Source organism: Onychomys torridus, chromosome 2 (assembly GCF_903995425.1).
Source record: "Onychomys torridus chromosome 2, mOncTor1.1, whole genome shotgun sequence".
Taxonomy (NCBI): Eukaryota; Metazoa; Chordata; class Mammalia; order Rodentia; family Cricetidae; genus Onychomys; species Onychomys torridus.
The window spans coordinates 160,336,740-160,354,453 of NC_050444.1; the positions used below are offsets into that span (position 1 = coordinate 160,336,740).

A 17,714-nucleotide genomic window follows, 5' to 3' on the forward strand; every position below is an offset into this window, starting at 1 on the left:
ATCAGGGAAGTCGGCGGACAACTCTATCCCTCCTCCACCTCATCTGCCTTCAGCCTCCCAGGCACAGTCATCACACTTGCCCAACCTGTACTCAGTCTGCAGGGCATGCTGGGAAGTGCCTTGCCTCCTATACTATATTTTGTGGCAGCAAGTCGACAGCAGCCCATGGACAATGTTCTCCAAACCTCCAAATCTCGGGACTGCTGCTACTGCTGTTTCTGGACTACTCGGCCTCCTGGGCTGCAGCCTGCTGAGATGCCTGCCTGGCAAGAAAAGCATCTATATATAGACCAGCTCTATGAAGGCTTAAACCTCACGTAGTCCAACTACTGTCATGTGTGGCTGACTACCATGGCTGTGTCATCTGCAGAATCAAGAAGAAGCTGGACAATATACGAAAACATTAATTCTAATATTCTGAAGGTGAACAGCTGCTTTTCTCTTTCATCAAAAAAAAAAAAATCCTGATAATAGGGAGAATTGCTGTAAATTACATAAAATGGCAATACAAACTTCAAAGAAAATGATAAATGATTCTAATAACTTCATGTTTCTCATTAATGACTCTATATTCTGACTTTAAAGCATCTAAAAGAGAGCACAAAACAAACAACAACAACAACAAACCATCCAAGACAGACCCTTGCAGACCAATGCTATCTCACTTCAGCCCACTCCCCACCCCCACCAGAGAGCTCAACACTTAACCTGTCAGTAACAGAGGCACAATGCAGCCCCTGCTTGGGGCTGTGGTTTCACAATAAAACAAACTCAGCGATGCCTAAAGTCACCCTCATTTTCCACTGAACTGACATGTACTACAGGGACCTCAATTTCTATATTAAATATTAAATAATATTAAAAGAAAAACAAAATTGAATTTGCTTTTTCAGGAAAGAGATGTTTATTAAGAAAAAAAAAAGCAGTCAGATTATAATTCAAGTCAGTGCTCCACTGCAATTCCCTGAAGTGACATGTGAGGAAGAGCCGAGGCTGCAGAGCTGAGAGCCCTCCCAAAGCCAGTGCCCCAGTTCCCCACCACGGCCCTGCATGGAGCAGACCTAGAGCAAGGTGCCAATCCTCTTCCTTCCACAGCTACCATGAGGGACAGGGTAGATGCCCCTTGCCCAACCATACATCCTGGTTGTAGAAGCCTGACTCAATGAATATCAGGAATTTTAGAAGTGAAGTTTAAATCCACGAAGGGGCTTTTCTTCCCCAGACACCGATCAAACCTTGGAATTCTTTGCCCAGAAAAGGTCTGCCAGAACTTACCCTATTGGGATTCACCTCGGAAATGGATAATTACCGACTGAAGGAGCATTTTAGAGGATAATGGAGATGGGTGATTAGCTTCAGTGATTCCAGGCTTAAGTACAGGGTAAACCAGTGTGGTTCTCTTTAGAACAAGAAGGGCTAGGGAGCCTCCCTGAGTTCCTAACACCCAAATTTCTAAAGACTAACCTGAATCAAGAGTCCACTCTACCAACAACGCTAATCTCTTTCACAGCTCTGTGCATACATCGCCCCTCAGAGACATCCGACAGCCTTTAAAATCGCATCCCCCTCCAGCCCTGGCATCTGACACCTGACACACCATGGACTTTGCTGTTCCATTTGTTCATGTCCTGTCCCCACCCTGTTGGAGCAGAAGTTCTGTGAGGACAGAGTTTTTGTCTTTTCTGTTCTCAGTGAATTTCCAGTGGAAAGATCAGGGTATGATACAGAGTCGATGCTCATTCCTGGGTGAACTGATTAATCAATCAGCTGGATGTTTCCCTTTCTTCTTTCTTTCTTCTTTTTTTTTTTTTCCGTAAAGAACAACAAATAATAATTGCATAAATCAGCTCCCCCTCTATAGTAGTTATGAGCCAAGTGACTCAAAAGAAGTATTATTTGGTCCAGAGTTTCTCCCTCTCGCTCTCTCTCTCTCCCTCTCCCAGTCAGGGATTTATTAAAATTAAACAGATTAGATGGAGCTCCTGATACTAAAACTGCTCAGCAAAGCCTGCGGTGGGGAAGTGCCGAGCAAACACCAGAGACATTTGTCTCTAAATTGCTCTAAATACCTTCTGCAAATGAAATTCTAACCCAGCTGCGTTTGAGAGAAAATGAGGACTAACTGGTCATTGTCGGTAGAGGAGAAGATCAGACAGTTATAATACTGCACAATGTACTGGGCTAAGGATCTCTCGGCAACCATAGATTTTGTCTCAGGTTACCCCGGGTAATCAGCTCAGCTTTTAGGCTCAGCTTTCCCCTGCTTCAATGCTTTGATGAGAGAGCTGAAATCCCCAAGCTTTTATGATTAATTACTCCCTATAGGTACACATATTTCAAGGAAAATCTCTTTTATGGCATGATGCTTACGGAGTAGAGAGGCCAGCCAACACACTCCAAATTTTAATAATCTCCTAATGATGGGGGTGAGTACCATGCAGCTAGCAAGCATGCAACTCCTTCATGGGGACCTTGCCATGGGTCTGCAGCTAAGCAGCTGCTGTGGGTGAAACCCTGTGGGTGTGCCCAAACCCTGTGAGTGGGGCCCTGTCAGTGGCTAGAACACTGTTTTGGTCCCAGAGCAGCACTTCTGGATACCACAGATGTGCTTAGAAATGCCATGAAAACATCTCACCATCCATCCCAGTTTTTTAAAAAAAAAAGACAGAATCACCAGAATTTTGAGGCCAGCATTATAGCTTTTAACGAAAAAATAGTTTTGGAGTGAACAACACCACCCCCCCCCCCCCCCCCCCCCCCCCCCCCCCCCCCCCCCAGTGTTATGTAAAGCTCTTTAAGTAGCTTCCTAGATCTCTAGAAAAGTAAACATCCTAAGAATAAAAGTCCGCCTTCTTTTTTGGTCAGATGGTTGTTTTTGCTTTACAAAACACCAAATACTCAACAGAACTAGAATAAGTTCTATCTGCTTCAACAATACGGAACTTAATCAGGATCCATTTTATCCCAGCCTACAGAAATACCATAAAAATCAGGAATTTGCCACTTCAATCTGGAAATCCTCCTGCCTGTGTTTCTGCACCTAGTTCCCCTTATCTTTTGCTTCTGACCTCTCCTAGCCCAAACAGGTCATTTTGTGGTCAGGTCACTAACAGACTGACCAGAAAGCAGGAGTCCTCCAGTTTTATTCAATGGGCCAGTTCTGCTACTGAATGCTGACTGTACCATGATGATCTTGGCCTCATATCTGCTGCTTAGTTGTTCAAACCCTGTTATTTCTCTGCTCCACTGTGAGTAAAGAAATGTGCGCCCCGTTGAGGGTGGTCACCTCACCCCCATGTCCCACCTGCACACGTGGACAGCCATGGCGATCCTTGATGTACTCAGCACCTGTCTCTAGCTATGATCTCCACTGCCCCAGCCCTGGTCCTTTCTACAGACCACTCTACACTGCAAGGAAACTTGTACCTTTCTTCTTAAGAAATGCTCTCCTGGTTGCAAGTGGGCTCTGCCGGACTCGGGAATTCTGTAGGAACTTCACTGCTGTGGCAATCTGGTAGGGGGATAAAACAGAGAGTAAACTTCAGTAATCTCAATTTCAAGGCCAGAAATTTTGAGTTCCCAGGGCACAGACAAAAGGATACTGCTGGGATCAAATACATAGCAAGCTACTTCTTAAACTAGAAAGCCACTTAAACTAGGTTCTCCTGTCTTCACTGGCTTCCCATTTCTGAGAGGAACAAATGGCACCTCCTTGGTTTAGCTTTTCGGACCTGCACTGAACTTCTGCTGCATTCCTGTTTCAAGCTGCTGCTTCAGCCACACTCAGCTACAATCCTTGTACCATGCACAATCTCATTCTGGGAGACTTCCCTTTCTCATCTCTACCCGTCTACATATTACACAACACACCATACACACTTTTTTGTGCACACACACACACACACACACACACACACACACACACACACTAGAGAGAGAGAGAGAGAAAGAGAGAGAGAGAGAGAGAGAGAGAGAGAGAGAGATTCTTATAGAGACTGTTCTGACTCCTCAGAGCTTTCCCTAAATCAGCCTTTCCGATCTTCCTGTTCTCTTTAGTTCTTCAGGGCTGTGATGTGTACCTTATAATTGAAGACATAATTATACTGTCTTCTCATGTTCAAGCTGCCTCCCCAGCTACAAAGTAAGGAATGGCAGGGAAGAGATGATGCTCCCTATCTAGTACCTGGCAAAGTACTGGAGGTGAAGGGGTTTGTAAAGCAGACACACACATGACTGGCCACACTGGTCCCCCCAGTTGGGTGAAGCTGAATTCCGATGAGCCTTTGAACGGCAAAGTTCAGGATTCCCTGGCTACAAGTCAACAAATTGACAGACTGTTTCCCAACCTCTGGTATGAATATTATTTGATGAAATCTTCATATATACAAATAAGTCAAGCAGGGGATGAATGAGGCATCAGCCCCCACACTCGGCACATGCAAGGCATGTGTTTATGCTGCCTGACTGCTATCCACAGCAAACAGGGTCCTACAGGGCAGGAAGTGCCAAGCTGCTCCAGGAGGAAAGAGGGCTGTTTAGAATAACTGGCACTATTCACCTCAGCAAAACCAAAAGAAAAGCATGGTCCTGTTAAGGTAAGGCTAATGCAGTTCACTCTCAGTAAGGATGTTTCTGTGATCCTAAATTAAGGGCAACCCTGAGCCAAGATTCAAACAGCAAGTACTGTGACTATGAGTGATGTTCAGGTTGCACATCACCTCCTGAGACCAGAGTTCTCGGGGAACAAAAGAAATGAAGGCAGATCAAGAAGAAAGAGAAAAAGAGGAAGACAGCCAGGGAAACGCCTCATTCTCCCGATAAACCCTCAGTGGGAGGCTTACCCTGGATTCCTCCTTAAAGGTCAGGCTCAGTACCCTGACCTTCCAGAACTGGACCTGTCCCTCCAGAGATACTATTGCTCTCAGGAGCCAAGCCCAGCTAGCTCCCTGTGGGGGTTGATCCCTCCAACACTGCAAACTGCTTTGACCACCATCGCAAACTGCAGGATAACCATAGTTCTAGGCTAATGAAAATTCAATGTGGGAGATTGTAGAACCCCCAAACTGATACTTCAGTCTCAACTAGATCACCTCAGGTTATACTGGAAAAAGAAAAAAAAGAAAAAAGAAAAGTCTAACAAAGCTCTACAATATTATGATGAAAAGACAGAGGGAGGAGTACCGAGGGAGTCCAAAGGAGACACAAGAGAAAGGAGGGTGGAAAAAGGGGAAGAGGATGGAAAGAGGAAAGTTGCAGGGTGTGCTATTCTCCAGAAAGAGAAGGGATAGGGATAGGCACACATCCCAGGCCCGCTAGGGTCACCACCAATCTTCACTGCTCAGATGGCTCAGGTATAATTGTGTTCACCTGTGAAAACCATACACCTCTACATGTTAGAAGATGACAGTACTGGTATCCTGCGGCAGCCTCTGGCTGTGCTGTGTGTACCAGGTGTCACAGGAAATGTGGATGAACAGGTCTTGGGCACAGGATGTGGACTGCACAGCTCCTGTCATTCACCCATACAAAGAGAAAGCCTTCCCGCATCCTTCCAAAATTCCCCATGACGGAGAAAGAAGACAGAACCACACCACTAAAATGCCCAGGTTTCACCTTGCTCTTTTAATACAGTCCTTGGTATATGCATTTCTGGTCAGAGAGCAAAGTTCTGATGGGTTTAATGGTGCACTCAATGCAGTGCTTGGCGCATTCCATCAATTTTTTTTTTTTAAAAATTGCATCTCTTATTTCTTTAAATACATTAATCAGCCTAGTGTAGGCAAAACGGATCCATCGGACAATGCAATAAACATGAATTATCATCTATCCAACACGCATAATGGCTTAAAAATACATAATAGCAGGTGTAGTTTAAATGATTAGTTATTACACCTGTGGTGGGTCTGATTCAATTGGGAAAAATCATCTTTAATAGGTTAAAAGGTTTAGATCACCATGCTTTCCTTAAAGTGGCTGCAGAGAGGGAATGATGGAGTGCTCTGTCATTAGTAATTCATTTAAGAAAAACGTGGGGGATATAGCAAAGAACAGCATAAACGAGCGAATCCAATTTAAACATCAGGTAAAGTAGAAAACACCTTTTAAAAAAGCAAGATAAATGAATTTGGAAGGGAGATGAAATTGACGTATTTATTTTAACGGGAATTTGACAAAGTCCCGGCACACTTCAAACTTGCAAAAATATGAACAATTTCTTTTAAAGTTTCCACTCACTAATTTCAAGTCATATAAAATAATACTGCCAAACACCTACATAAAGTGTTTTTGAGGCTCATTTATGTTCCCCTTGATCTTTGTCTGAAAATGCAGGTGACAGGCAAATCACATATTTAACAGCATCGATATCACTACACTAGATGCAAAAATATAAAGCACCCAAACTAATAGCCTCACCATAATGTGCTGAATAAGAAAGATACTCAGATAAGCTGCTGCGTGTAAGCGTGAACACACGAAAACCTCTCTTCTCCTTTCACTAATTATTTCTCCAGCCACTCTTCACTCTTCTCCCTCCCCACAAGACACTAGCATCCTGAAGGGGGGCATAAAGAACTTGTCCAATCTAGAATTTTATAGCCCTATGATTCATGCACTGATGGTAAAAGATGTCCCAAAACTCCTTACCCATAATGCAAAGACCTCTCTGCCCACTGCATAAACTGCCAAGGTGCTCAGTCTGGGCCTTTCACCAGCCTATTGTTGGACACTTTTCATTGACTTCATGAAACAATTCAACTTCCCTCTGCAAAGGTCCAACACACAGCACACTTTTGTTGGGTCCAACGATGGAGTGCCTGCAGCCTATCCTGTATTATCATTTCATTTTCTAACCAGAAGATGAATGTGACCATTCATGGGTTATATTTGTGCCAACTAAATTACATAAATTCAGGCCAAATCTTCCGCCTCAATGTCAAAGATGTAAAATGGAGACAGGAACTTTACTGCACATGTGGTGGGAGTGCAGTGAGCCCTGGAGAATTCTGGCGCAAAGCTCCTGATGCATTGCTGGGCCACTTGCTGTGGAGTCGTCCCTCACCTTAGATTGAGTTCTTAATGAGTGTACCCCGAATTAGCAGGAGCTAGTTTGATTTTTAAAATTAAGGATGAACTCAGAAAAAAAATCAGAAGCAAAGTTTCTCATTTCCCCCAACTGTCCCAACAAGCAAAACAGAGTAACTGCCAACCATCAACTCCATGATTTTAGGGAAGTTTGTAATTTCACTGCTTAGCCCTTTAAAGCTACAGGAAGAAAATGCAGAAAATAAATTCTTTTCTCTGCAGTCTTGAGTAGTGGTTACATTGGAGTCCCTGACCATGACTTGGGGAGAAAGTGGGGGAGGGCTTCAGGCTGTAAAATACCTTTGGATTCAAGATAACTGGCCAACTGAGCAAGATCTGTACGGCAGGGAGACCAGGATCTGTAACTGCATAATGGGTGATCCGATACTCCATGCTAAACACACAGTGTAAGGTAAGTAAGGCCACTAGGAGAAACCCAGGGTCCTGACTATCTTCACTAAAGGATACTTCCTATGTGTTTGCCAATCTCCTCCAAAAGCCCTACACACTGTGATCTACAGAGCACACACTTATCTTCTGTTTGAGGGGACGGGAGAACAGAGCCTGCCTAATAATGAACCTGGGGTTTCAGGGAGTCTTAGGCACTTTGCACCTGACATGTAAACCCTGATGCACTGTCTCTGGTGGCACTTATTTGGAATGCCACCAATTCCGCCTTCCTGTGTACTATGTACACATCTATCTCCTAAAATGTGAGCATTCATTAGCCAGTTTAAAATATTCAAAAATGAATGACCTTAACAACCAAAGCCATGTCCTTTTTAACCCAGGGAGGAGCACCTAGAGGGCAGGAGAAGTGACCAGACACAGGCCTGAAACCCCACTCCAGTGCCCCATCGCTCCCACACTGTTCACAAGATTAAATTGCCTGTGAAAGGCTCCCCACTCCAGCTCTAAAGCAGACACCCAGAATCCTGTTAACAGGCACTAGACCAAAGCCAGCTTGAGTTTTAACAAGGGCTGACTTTAAAAGCCAGGCAATGCTGAGGAGAGAGCCTTCGTGAAGCAGAAATGTTGCATTTTAGTAAGAAATCAGTACTCTGTCAGGAGTTCCTTGACAAATATGGTCATCGGTGGCACAAGGAAATAGTTGCAAAGCAGCTGTTAATCAGAGAAACACATCGTAGAACGCTGATGCTAGCACTCGTGAAAAAATGCAACGGGCTAATTATGAAGCCATATATCTCACTAAAGAGGCTGTGTGCCTTGAGACTCCAGGCAGAGCACATTCGGATCCAGGGTCCTAGGACAACATAATTCTGGTTTTCTGCACCCAGATTCCTCTCTGGTCTACAGTTCAGTGTCAAGCTCTCTGTTCTTTCTCAATTCTGCACTCTCTTTCTAGGTAGGGCACAGGCTAGGGAGGGAAGGAAGCAGGGGCAACCACAAGCCACATTCCAAGACATCACAGGAACACATCCAAAAGGTGGCAGACCTTAATAAGTCAAAGCAGACGGAAAGCCTATGAGCCTGCAAAAAGAAAGGAAATGTTGGAACAGAGAGGAAATGTACCACGAGAGCAAATATGTGGGAACTTCAATGGTCAGAATCAAGAACAGCATCAATAAACAAAAAAACAGAAACAACACACAGTCTGAAGCTCAAAGGAAGAAAGGGAGCTTCCAGAAAGCTGCTACCCAGGCGTGAAATTCAATGCACAAAAGCTAAGGGTCTCACAGCCAGGTACAGGAGGGAAAGTTAATATGCAGAGGAAGGCTCGGTCAGCCAAAATTCAATACGATTTGCTGCAAGGACAAGGAGGAACAGGCTCCCCGAAACCCAGACTAGGGGAGGGGGAGGGGCGCCACAGCACACTCAGAGCAAAACCACTGGAATGGCAAGAGGGGAATAACCTTGAGGTGGACATGCAGTCAGGAACCCAAGCACAGAGCCAAAGTGCCCCCTAGCCGGAGCCAGTGGTGGCGCAGGCCAGAGGTGGCGCAGGCCAGAGGTGGCCGCTTGGCTAACTCACACAGCCCAAATTAAGTGTTTTCACTCAGGGAAAATGAAATGTTTTGCAAGATGAAACAGAATGAAAATTGAGGTTTTAGGTAATTACTAGTTGGCATTTACATATCACGGGCTGGTTCAACACCTATTCATTTTCCTCTTTTATTTAAAAAATTGCTCATTAAAAATGAACAGATGACAGTGACAGGGTTTTGGTTATGTTTTTTTTTCCTTTAATATTCGTTCCCCTTCTCTGAGGGCTACAAAATTGAGAGGTACTTTTTAGTCCATTTATCTACACATTAGCACACAAGCATGGGTGCACACACTCCCATTTAATTTATAGTAAGTGGAGAATGGAGAAGAGAAAGTGTCCACAAACCCCAGAAGTTCACAAACTAAAGACAGTGAACTGAACTTAGATAGCCCTGTACCTAGGGAGGGATGACCGACCACGTGCCCTGGTGCTCAAAGGGTTAAAGGAAGAAGTCTCTCTTTGGATTGGAATTTCCTGGTTGTGGTCACTGTCTCCACACCCCCCTCCCCCTGCAGTGATTGTGCTTGTGAGCCCTGACTTCCTTTGTTTTATTCTCCTTGGTCTTTTTGTTTTTCACATTAAAGAAATAAAAAACCTCTGGCAGAGGTGCAGAAGAGTTGACATGATACAACACAATATATTTTAGGGGCTATTGCGTAAATCTGTATTTAGGGAATTCTAAGGCATGCATTATTGACCCTAGTCTCTCTTAAAACATTGATATATGAAGTAAAAGCCTCTATGAAAGGTGGCAACTTCACATGCGCAAAAACTACCTTTCAAAGTGAAATATCTCTGTCGTCTACATTTTTTTCTTGGCCCTAGTTAAAAATACTGCACGAGCAACTCGCCAGGATGACACTGCTTTGTTGTTTTATGGGAGGAGTTCTCCCAGAGACAAGTGTGATGGTAACCTCGTCCTAAACTACCACACACTAGTCAGTACCCAGCGACGGCAGCCCTAGGGACAGAGTGACTTTGGAGAGGGTCTTCTGCTCAGCAGAGGACTCTGGGCCACCTTACAGCACATAAGGAGCCGGAGCATGGATGCGGAGCCAGGCAGGGCTGCAGATGCTGCGAACCACTGAGCACTGTCGCCACACAGAAGGAGCGAAATTCACAAACTTGCTATAGAGGAAATGAAAACCCCGGCCTCTGGGCTGAGAAGATCAAAGTTCCTTTTTAGGAAAGGTTGAGAAGGAAAAGGATTTTCTCCTTTAGGCGGAAAGAAAAGCAAATTTAAATGCCTTGTCCCCACACATCCCCACCTGAATTTCCACAGCAACCCTCTAATTTTTGATGCAGCCAACAAAGCAGTTACCCAAAGAGGGAAGAAAAAAAGGATGACATTTGCCTTTCCCTTGGCTTTGAAATCCAACTGGCAGCAGATTGTTTGAAGTCCTGTTTAGAGAAGAAACTGTAATAGCCTCCATACTGAAAAGAGGAGGGAAATGCCATTATACACGGATCACGGTAGCAGTGACCTCAGCAGAGAAGGCAAAGAGCTGGCTGTGAGCTGGAGGGGCGGCTAGCTAGCACACCAGCAACAGAAATGAAAGGTCCATGTGCCACAGCTGAGTGGTGGGAGTTGAGCGCTTGGTCCTGGGAAGCACCAAGAAGAGTGAGGAGCTCAAAGGAGTTCCTTGACTGTTCTTCCCCCAGTGCCCTGCTTTTACAATTTCAATATTCCTCTAACTCCCTGCACTGTTAAAAGAGGAAGCAGAAAATACCTAGGCTTGGTGTTGTAAAATTAGTGAAGGTGTCAAGCTGTTGAGTTGAATCACTCCAAAGGAATGTCATGACTCAGTGTCCAAGACCACCTTAGGAGAGCCATGAGCTCACACGGGGATGGTGGCTTGGGACTCCAACACTAAACAGATGTAGCAGACAGTGCCTAGGACCTTCCCTAGAGTACCTAGGTCCTTTCCTCTGTTGCTGGCTGAATGGTAGAGCTCTACTTGGGGAGCTCTGGAGCTCAGGTGCTTGGCAGATGGAGAACTGCTTCAGCTCCCACTTCTTCCCAAGTCTGGACCAAACAAAGTCCTCTCTGGTCATGGATGGCCAAGCTGTGGTACAATCATGATGGGGACGAAGAAAGGTTGTATCCCTGAGAGTGGCTACCTTGAGCATTAAGTCATTACTGGGATCTAGACACAGAATAAATGACTAGCAGGTGGCGGGCAGAGCACTCCCTTCTGATTACAGGGCACAACAGGCTCGTGGGTGCCAAGAAGAGATTCTCTCACCAGGAACCTTTGTCTACCATCACACATGGCACAAAAATAAAATGGTTTTTGTTTGGTTTGGTTTGGTTTGGTTATACAGCCTGAGCAGGCCCAGAACTCACAACCTTCTCTTCTTTCATCCTCCCAGGAAGCTGGGATTACAGGCATGTGCTGAAATGTCTGCATGAACTAAATACTTTTGAGAAGTCATTAACTGGCACCTCTGACAACTATCTAATGGGGAAAAGGCCTAATGGAGGACCGGGATTCAATTTCCAGCACCCAGAGTGGCTCACAGCTTTCTGAACTCCAGCTCCAGGGGTTCCAACACTCTTTTGGCATCTGCAGGCACCAGACATACAAGTGATACGCAGACAAGCATGCAGATAAAACACTCATACACAGTAAGTGAATTAATTAATTAATTAAAGATAGCAAGAATGAAAAGTGACAAATTTGGGTAGCTAAAGATCACCTTCACATCTACCAAAAAGTAGACCCATGGCTAACACAAGGCCAAGTCCTAGTTCCTGCTGTTACTCTAGAGAATTTCATGGCCCAAGGAGCAAAAGCAGAAGAAGTATGACTTCCAGAAGCATGATTCATAACAGAGTAAGCTTAGGAACTTTCAAATTGACGGTAAATGACAGGGATTGGAAACGGACTATTCAAATGGTGGGAGATGAGCAACTCCTCTTGGAGGGAAGTCATGCTCTTCAGCAGACACACAGGCCTACACAGTGAGCAGAAATGGGTTCTCCACTGGAACCAACTCTAGCAGGCATCAGATGTGCCTTATAACCACATGCAACAAGTTCATGGCCAGGTCATACATCTAATAATAGGGTCCCTAACACAAGTCCCATGTCTGTAGACATCTTCCTAAGTAAGAGTCCCATGCAAAGTGTCCAGCACAGAGGGACCTCTGACGCCCGTGAGGAAGAGGTACTAAAGTAAGGACGGCACAAGTGTCAGACTTTCATGGGGGACTTCTTCAGTATGAAGGTGCAAATTATAAAAAAAAATCCTCAAGCAGTTCTTCTAATTAACTTCAATTTAGAAATTTTCAGCTCAGCAAGGAAGCCCAGTTCTCAGGGTTGGGAACCATTCAGCAACCTTCCCCTAGACATCCTGAACATTCTGTTATTAACAAGCCCAGCTATTAAGAAACACACATATCAGGGAAGGTGGCAGCAGTGCTGAGGAAGAGGCCGCAGCAGCAGCAGCTTGTGGCAGCACTCGCCTTTGGTCCCAGCACTTGGGAGGCAGAGGCAGGCGCATCTGTGAGTTCCAGGACAGCCTGGGCTACAGAGTAAGATCTTGTCTAGAAAACAAACAAACAAACAAACAAAAGATTCCACAAAGGCCTAGTAAGCGCCAGAGCCATGCTGGCCACAGGACTGCATCTCACCCACAGAGGAAGGTGGAAGGAGCCTTGTATGTTAGTCTGATGCTCTTACCAGCCCTGGGCATCTCGAGCAGGCCAAACGAGCATGCAGTACACATAGCATAATGCTAACTTTACACAGTTCTCACCATTAAGAGAGCCAGCTTTATTGAGTATCCTTCTCAAAATCAATGGTAACTCATTTCAAACTCCTTGCAGCTCTGTGTGGGGAACAGAAGGAAGTTCACTTCTGTTATCCAAAGAATTCTGAATTATCACCCTGCTCTGCAGTCATCTTGATTCCTCACACTCTCTTTATAGAGTAAGATACTTGAAAATCACAAAATCCTTAAAATGTGCTCAACTGAGCTTCCTGCAGCTCTGCAAGTCTCCTGAAACATCGCTCACGGCCTTTTGCTTGCTATCCCTTCCCCTGACTGTTTAAACACATGGACATGGAGTTATTAACTTTTACAGGAAAGACAAATAAAATAATGTTGAAGCAGGAACGCAGTGATGTCAGTCTGCAGCTAGCGCCGCTCATCTGTGGGAATCTGATTAGCACTCGAGTGGCAGAGCTACCTGGAAAAGTGCTCACAATCAAATAAAAAAATGATACCCAAACATTAACCTGATGGCTAAGAACTCCACATTCAAACAGCTAAAGTAATAAAGGAGCTTTTATTGAGTATTTTTCATATTTCATTATGCCTCAAATTGATGAGGACTCCCGGATACATTTTCTAGACTTTTGGTTCCTCAAATCAAATGCTGTCTTTGACTTTTTCTTTTTCTTTTTTTTTTTCTTTTTCTTTTTTTTTTTTTTTTGGTAACTAAAATGAAACAGCATTTCTTGTAAATGTGAAAGGATTAAAGCTCCAACAACACCGACGTGAGCCTTGAGTAGAAACACAGCTACTGACAGAGGCCTGCCCGTTCACCAGACAGCAGAGCGTTTCTCTCTGTGATTTTTTTAAACTTTACACAAGTGTCTACATTTCCTTATTTACACACAGTCTGCTCAAAACAGGCTGACAGAAAGCAAGACAGGTCTTAAGAAAGCTGAGTACAGCCAGCAGTGGTGGCGCATGCCTTTAATCCCAGCACTCGGGAGGCAGAGGCAGTTGGATCTCTGTGAGTTCGAGGCCAGCCTGGTCTACAAAGCAAGATCCAGGAAAGGCGCAAAAGCTACACAGAGAAACCCTGTCTCGAAAAACCAAAAAAAAAAAAAAAAAAAAGAAAGAAAGAAAGAAAAGAAAAAGAAAGAAAGCTGAGTACAGTGCCAACTGATGCCAGTGTGCCATAAAACCACGCTCCTTGCATCCCTGTGTTATGACTGAGTCCTTCCCTTCTACAATACATGACCCTTCACTGGTACATTTTTCTTCTGTCTCTCTCTCTCTCTCTTTCTCTCTCTCTCTCTCTCTCTCTCTCTCTCTCTCTCTCTAAGACAGCATTTCTCTGTGTAGCCTTGGCTGTCCTGGAACTTGCTCTGTAGACCATGCTGGCCTTGAACTCACAGAGATCCATTTGCCTCTGCCTCCCAAGTGCTGGGATTAAAGGAGTGCGCCACCATGCACAGATCATTTTTTTTTCCCTTTCTAAATCAATTTCATTAGGTAGTCTAAGACAGCTACCTCTAGGACAAAGACAGCTTGGACAAGGGCTGAGATGATGGCTTAGTGGGCAAGGTGCTGCTGCACAAGTATGGGAAGCTAAGTATGAATCTTCACACTATATAAAGCCAGAAAGAGCAGCATGTGTCTGAAATCCCAGCAGGCCACGGCAGACATAAAAGTCCCTGAAAGCTCATGGGCCTATTAGCGTGGTGCATGCAGTAGCAAGACAAGAAAGACTCTGCCTCAAATAAGAAGTAAAGTGAGGACCAGTGCCTGAGGCTGTCCTCTGACTCCTACAGCCCCCAATCCACAAGCACATTCCACATGCATAAGAAAAAGGCAGACAGAGAGGTAGAGAGAGTGAGAACAGAGAAGAAAGGAGGGAGGGATGGAGGTTGTATGTGCACACATACACAGATCAAAAAATAAATTTTAAATTAAAAGAGGAGAAATTTTCTGAAAAAAAATTTTTTTAATCGAGCCATGGTGACACATAACTTTAATCCCAGCACTTAGGAGGCAGAGGAAGGAGGATCTCTGAGAGTTCGAAGCCAGCCTGGTCTACATGGTGAGTCCAGGACAGCCACAGCTTTATAGAGAAACCTTGTCTTGTCGGGGAGGAGAGAGAACCAATTGGGGAATGGGTAGAACAGGAAAGGGAATAGAAAAAAGTGCCACAAAAAGACGTGGAAAATCCATCTTTTTACTCAGAGAAGAGCATCTTCACACTGTGTACTATTTACTGTAATATAAGCTTGGTTACTCAGTGCCAGGACACACAAGCTAACAAGTAGAAGGCCACCTAGAGAACAGAGACAGCAGAAAAAGGCTGAGCACAAACGCAAGAGAGGAACATTATGAAAAACAAACACAAGGTTTTAAAAGTTACTGCTTTAGAGTCACTTAGCATGGCGAGCTACTCAGAGCAGGGGCCAGTACAAAACACAGCTGTATTTCAACAAGCAAACAGGCCTATGCTTACAACACAGCATAAACATTTACATCTTAAATGATGATACTAAGTCGTCAGGATTAAATTATATCCTAGATACTAGGCTGAATAAAGCAGGAGCATATACAATCCATTTGCAATCGTTTCTGGCCAGAAGGTGTAGAGGGTTGGTTTTCCTTGTTTGCATGTGGGTTTCAGTGGCTGCTGAACTCAGGGAGTTGGGGGGTGGGAGGTGGGGGGGACAGACAGTGGTTTTCTGAATTGAACAAGAAGAGTTTTTACACAAGTTAGATTAAGAATCAGGAAGCAAAAGATTAAATAATGAATAGTTACCAAACAATCCCTGAGTCCTCACAGTATGACAAGCACTTAGAAAATCAAAAGGAACAAGCAAGATGCTGCTCTGTGTCATAATCTAGGCCAAGGGAAGAGGCCAAAAGCAATGTGAGGCCACCTGGTCCCACTCACGATCAAGGACTCCTCTCTTCAATAACCATGACAAATGATCAGCAAGCCTCTACTTAAAGACTTACAGTGGGCAGGAACTCATTTCCTGATTCCTCAAGAGCCTGTTGACTCAGTCAGGAGCCTTCCCCTTCCTTTTTTCTCTGTGTGATGGTTCTCCCTGGGCTGCACGGGCTGGCCTCCAACCTCAGATCCACCACACACACACACACACACACACACACACACACACACACACACACACACACAGCCTGATTACAGCTTCCGGGATTCCAGACGAGCACACAGTGCTGGGCCCTCAGCCCTCCTCCTTTAAAATGATTTAATTTCTACTTTCCTGCCCCACATTTTGAAACCCAGGGAGAAAAGTGAGTGAGGCCCCCTTTCCACATCCCCTCTGCTTAGGAGCCACAGTGAGCACCGGTCTCACTGAATCAGAGTTTTTGAAAATTCTGCTCTCTGGCTTGATGATGGGAGCCAAGCCCTTTCTGGGGAGCCAAGGCTATACCTGTGATGTCAGGACACATTAGCAGTAACAAAGGCCACAGTAATTTGAGAGAACACTTCATACACACGTCATTCCAAAAATGGCTAAATTCAATCAAACATGGCAGCGTTTCCTACAACGCTCTGATCGCTGGGGCCAGCGTGTGTGACGTGGGCACATTTACTGGAAGCTTCTGGAATCAGAGTGAGCGCCTACACTTTAAGACCATAATGGACAGGGTTTTTACCAGCCTGAAAGTGGTTTGGCAATCTTCTTTCCCAGGAATTACCTAGAAATTCATTTAACATCTGAAGACTGCAAATGAGCTCCAGAAGGTTCCAAGTCCATAAAGAGAAGGGAGAGAGGGCAGGATTCTCCATCTCACCTTAAATACAGGACTCTCAAGGAGGGAAAAGTAGAACCCCCAAGATGGGAATCAAAGCCAAAGACACCCCGATTTTGTTCCACTTCAGTCTCCAACTTCTTCAGTGACCTTTCGGAATCACCCACCTACCCAGGTTCCACTTCTGCATCTGTAAAATGGAGCAGCTGCTGCTGCTGCTGCTGCTGCGGAGACTCACAGAGGTTACCAGGAGTAATTAGTTAGCATCATCCAGCACTTTCATCTTCAAAGCAAGATTATAGACTATAAAGTAGAGTAGATGTGGTTTGAAAACTCTTTTTAAAACCAAAAATAAAGCACGTAAGCAAACAGAGATACAAAACGGGCTGACATCATCTCCTCCAGCCAGAAGGCACTGCCTTGGAAGGCACCTAATCTTCATAGAGACAAAGGTACAAAGCATTTCCGGAGAAGAAATGGTAGGAGGCAGAAAGGAGAAGAAAGGAAGAAAGGTTTGGAGAAAGACAAGACTGAAGATGTAAAAGGAAGAAGCAATAAGGAGAAGAAAGGAACAGGAAACAGCAAGAAACAAGGAGAGCAAATCATCCCCAAGAAAAGCAGAAAAAGGAAGGGGCTGTGTGCAAAAATGCTAGATTTATTAAGGAAATATTTTTTTTTCAAAGGAAAAAATGAGGCTAAAAGTAAAAGTTCAATTTTTGTCACTAAAAAAAAGAGAGAAAGAAAGACAAAGAGCAGAAGCTAGGAAAAGAGAATGTGAAGCTTTCAGGAGAGTGTCTGGAAACCAGAGGATGGCAGAGAAATCATTAGCAAGTCCACAGTGTGTCCACGGTGCTACTGTGTGGATCAATTCATTTAGCGCTGCCCTGTACATTTACAGAAAAGTACCTCTGATATAATAAAGGCTCATAAACACGCAGAAATTGGGTTAGACCCGTTTCGAATTCCTGCCAAACAATGGTTCAGAAAAATGAAGCTCTATTTTAATTAGCTGGATTCGTGAGTGATTTGATAACGGCAGATGCCGTCTGGATGCTTTCAGCTTGATGGGCTCCACATACATGAACTTAGAGTGGTTTTGATGCAATTAGGTATTTCTTTCTGCTCCAACATGGCAGGCTCAAGGA

At 44.5% G+C, this 17,714-nt stretch overlaps 1 protein-coding gene across 2 annotated transcripts in view; it reads right to left on the reverse strand.

The window, feature by feature from the left end:
* Pex14 (peroxisomal biogenesis factor 14) overlaps positions 1-17,714 on the reverse strand; it is a 149,950-nt gene that overhangs the window by 84,622 nt on the left and 47,614 nt on the right. For both annotated transcript variants that reach the window (XM_036179458.1, XM_036179457.1), the window contains one exon: positions 3,427-3,511. In XM_036179458.1, coding sequence (XP_036035351.1) covers positions 3,427-3,511 — 85 coding nt within the window. The remainder of the gene's footprint in view (positions 1-3,426; positions 3,512-17,714) is intronic.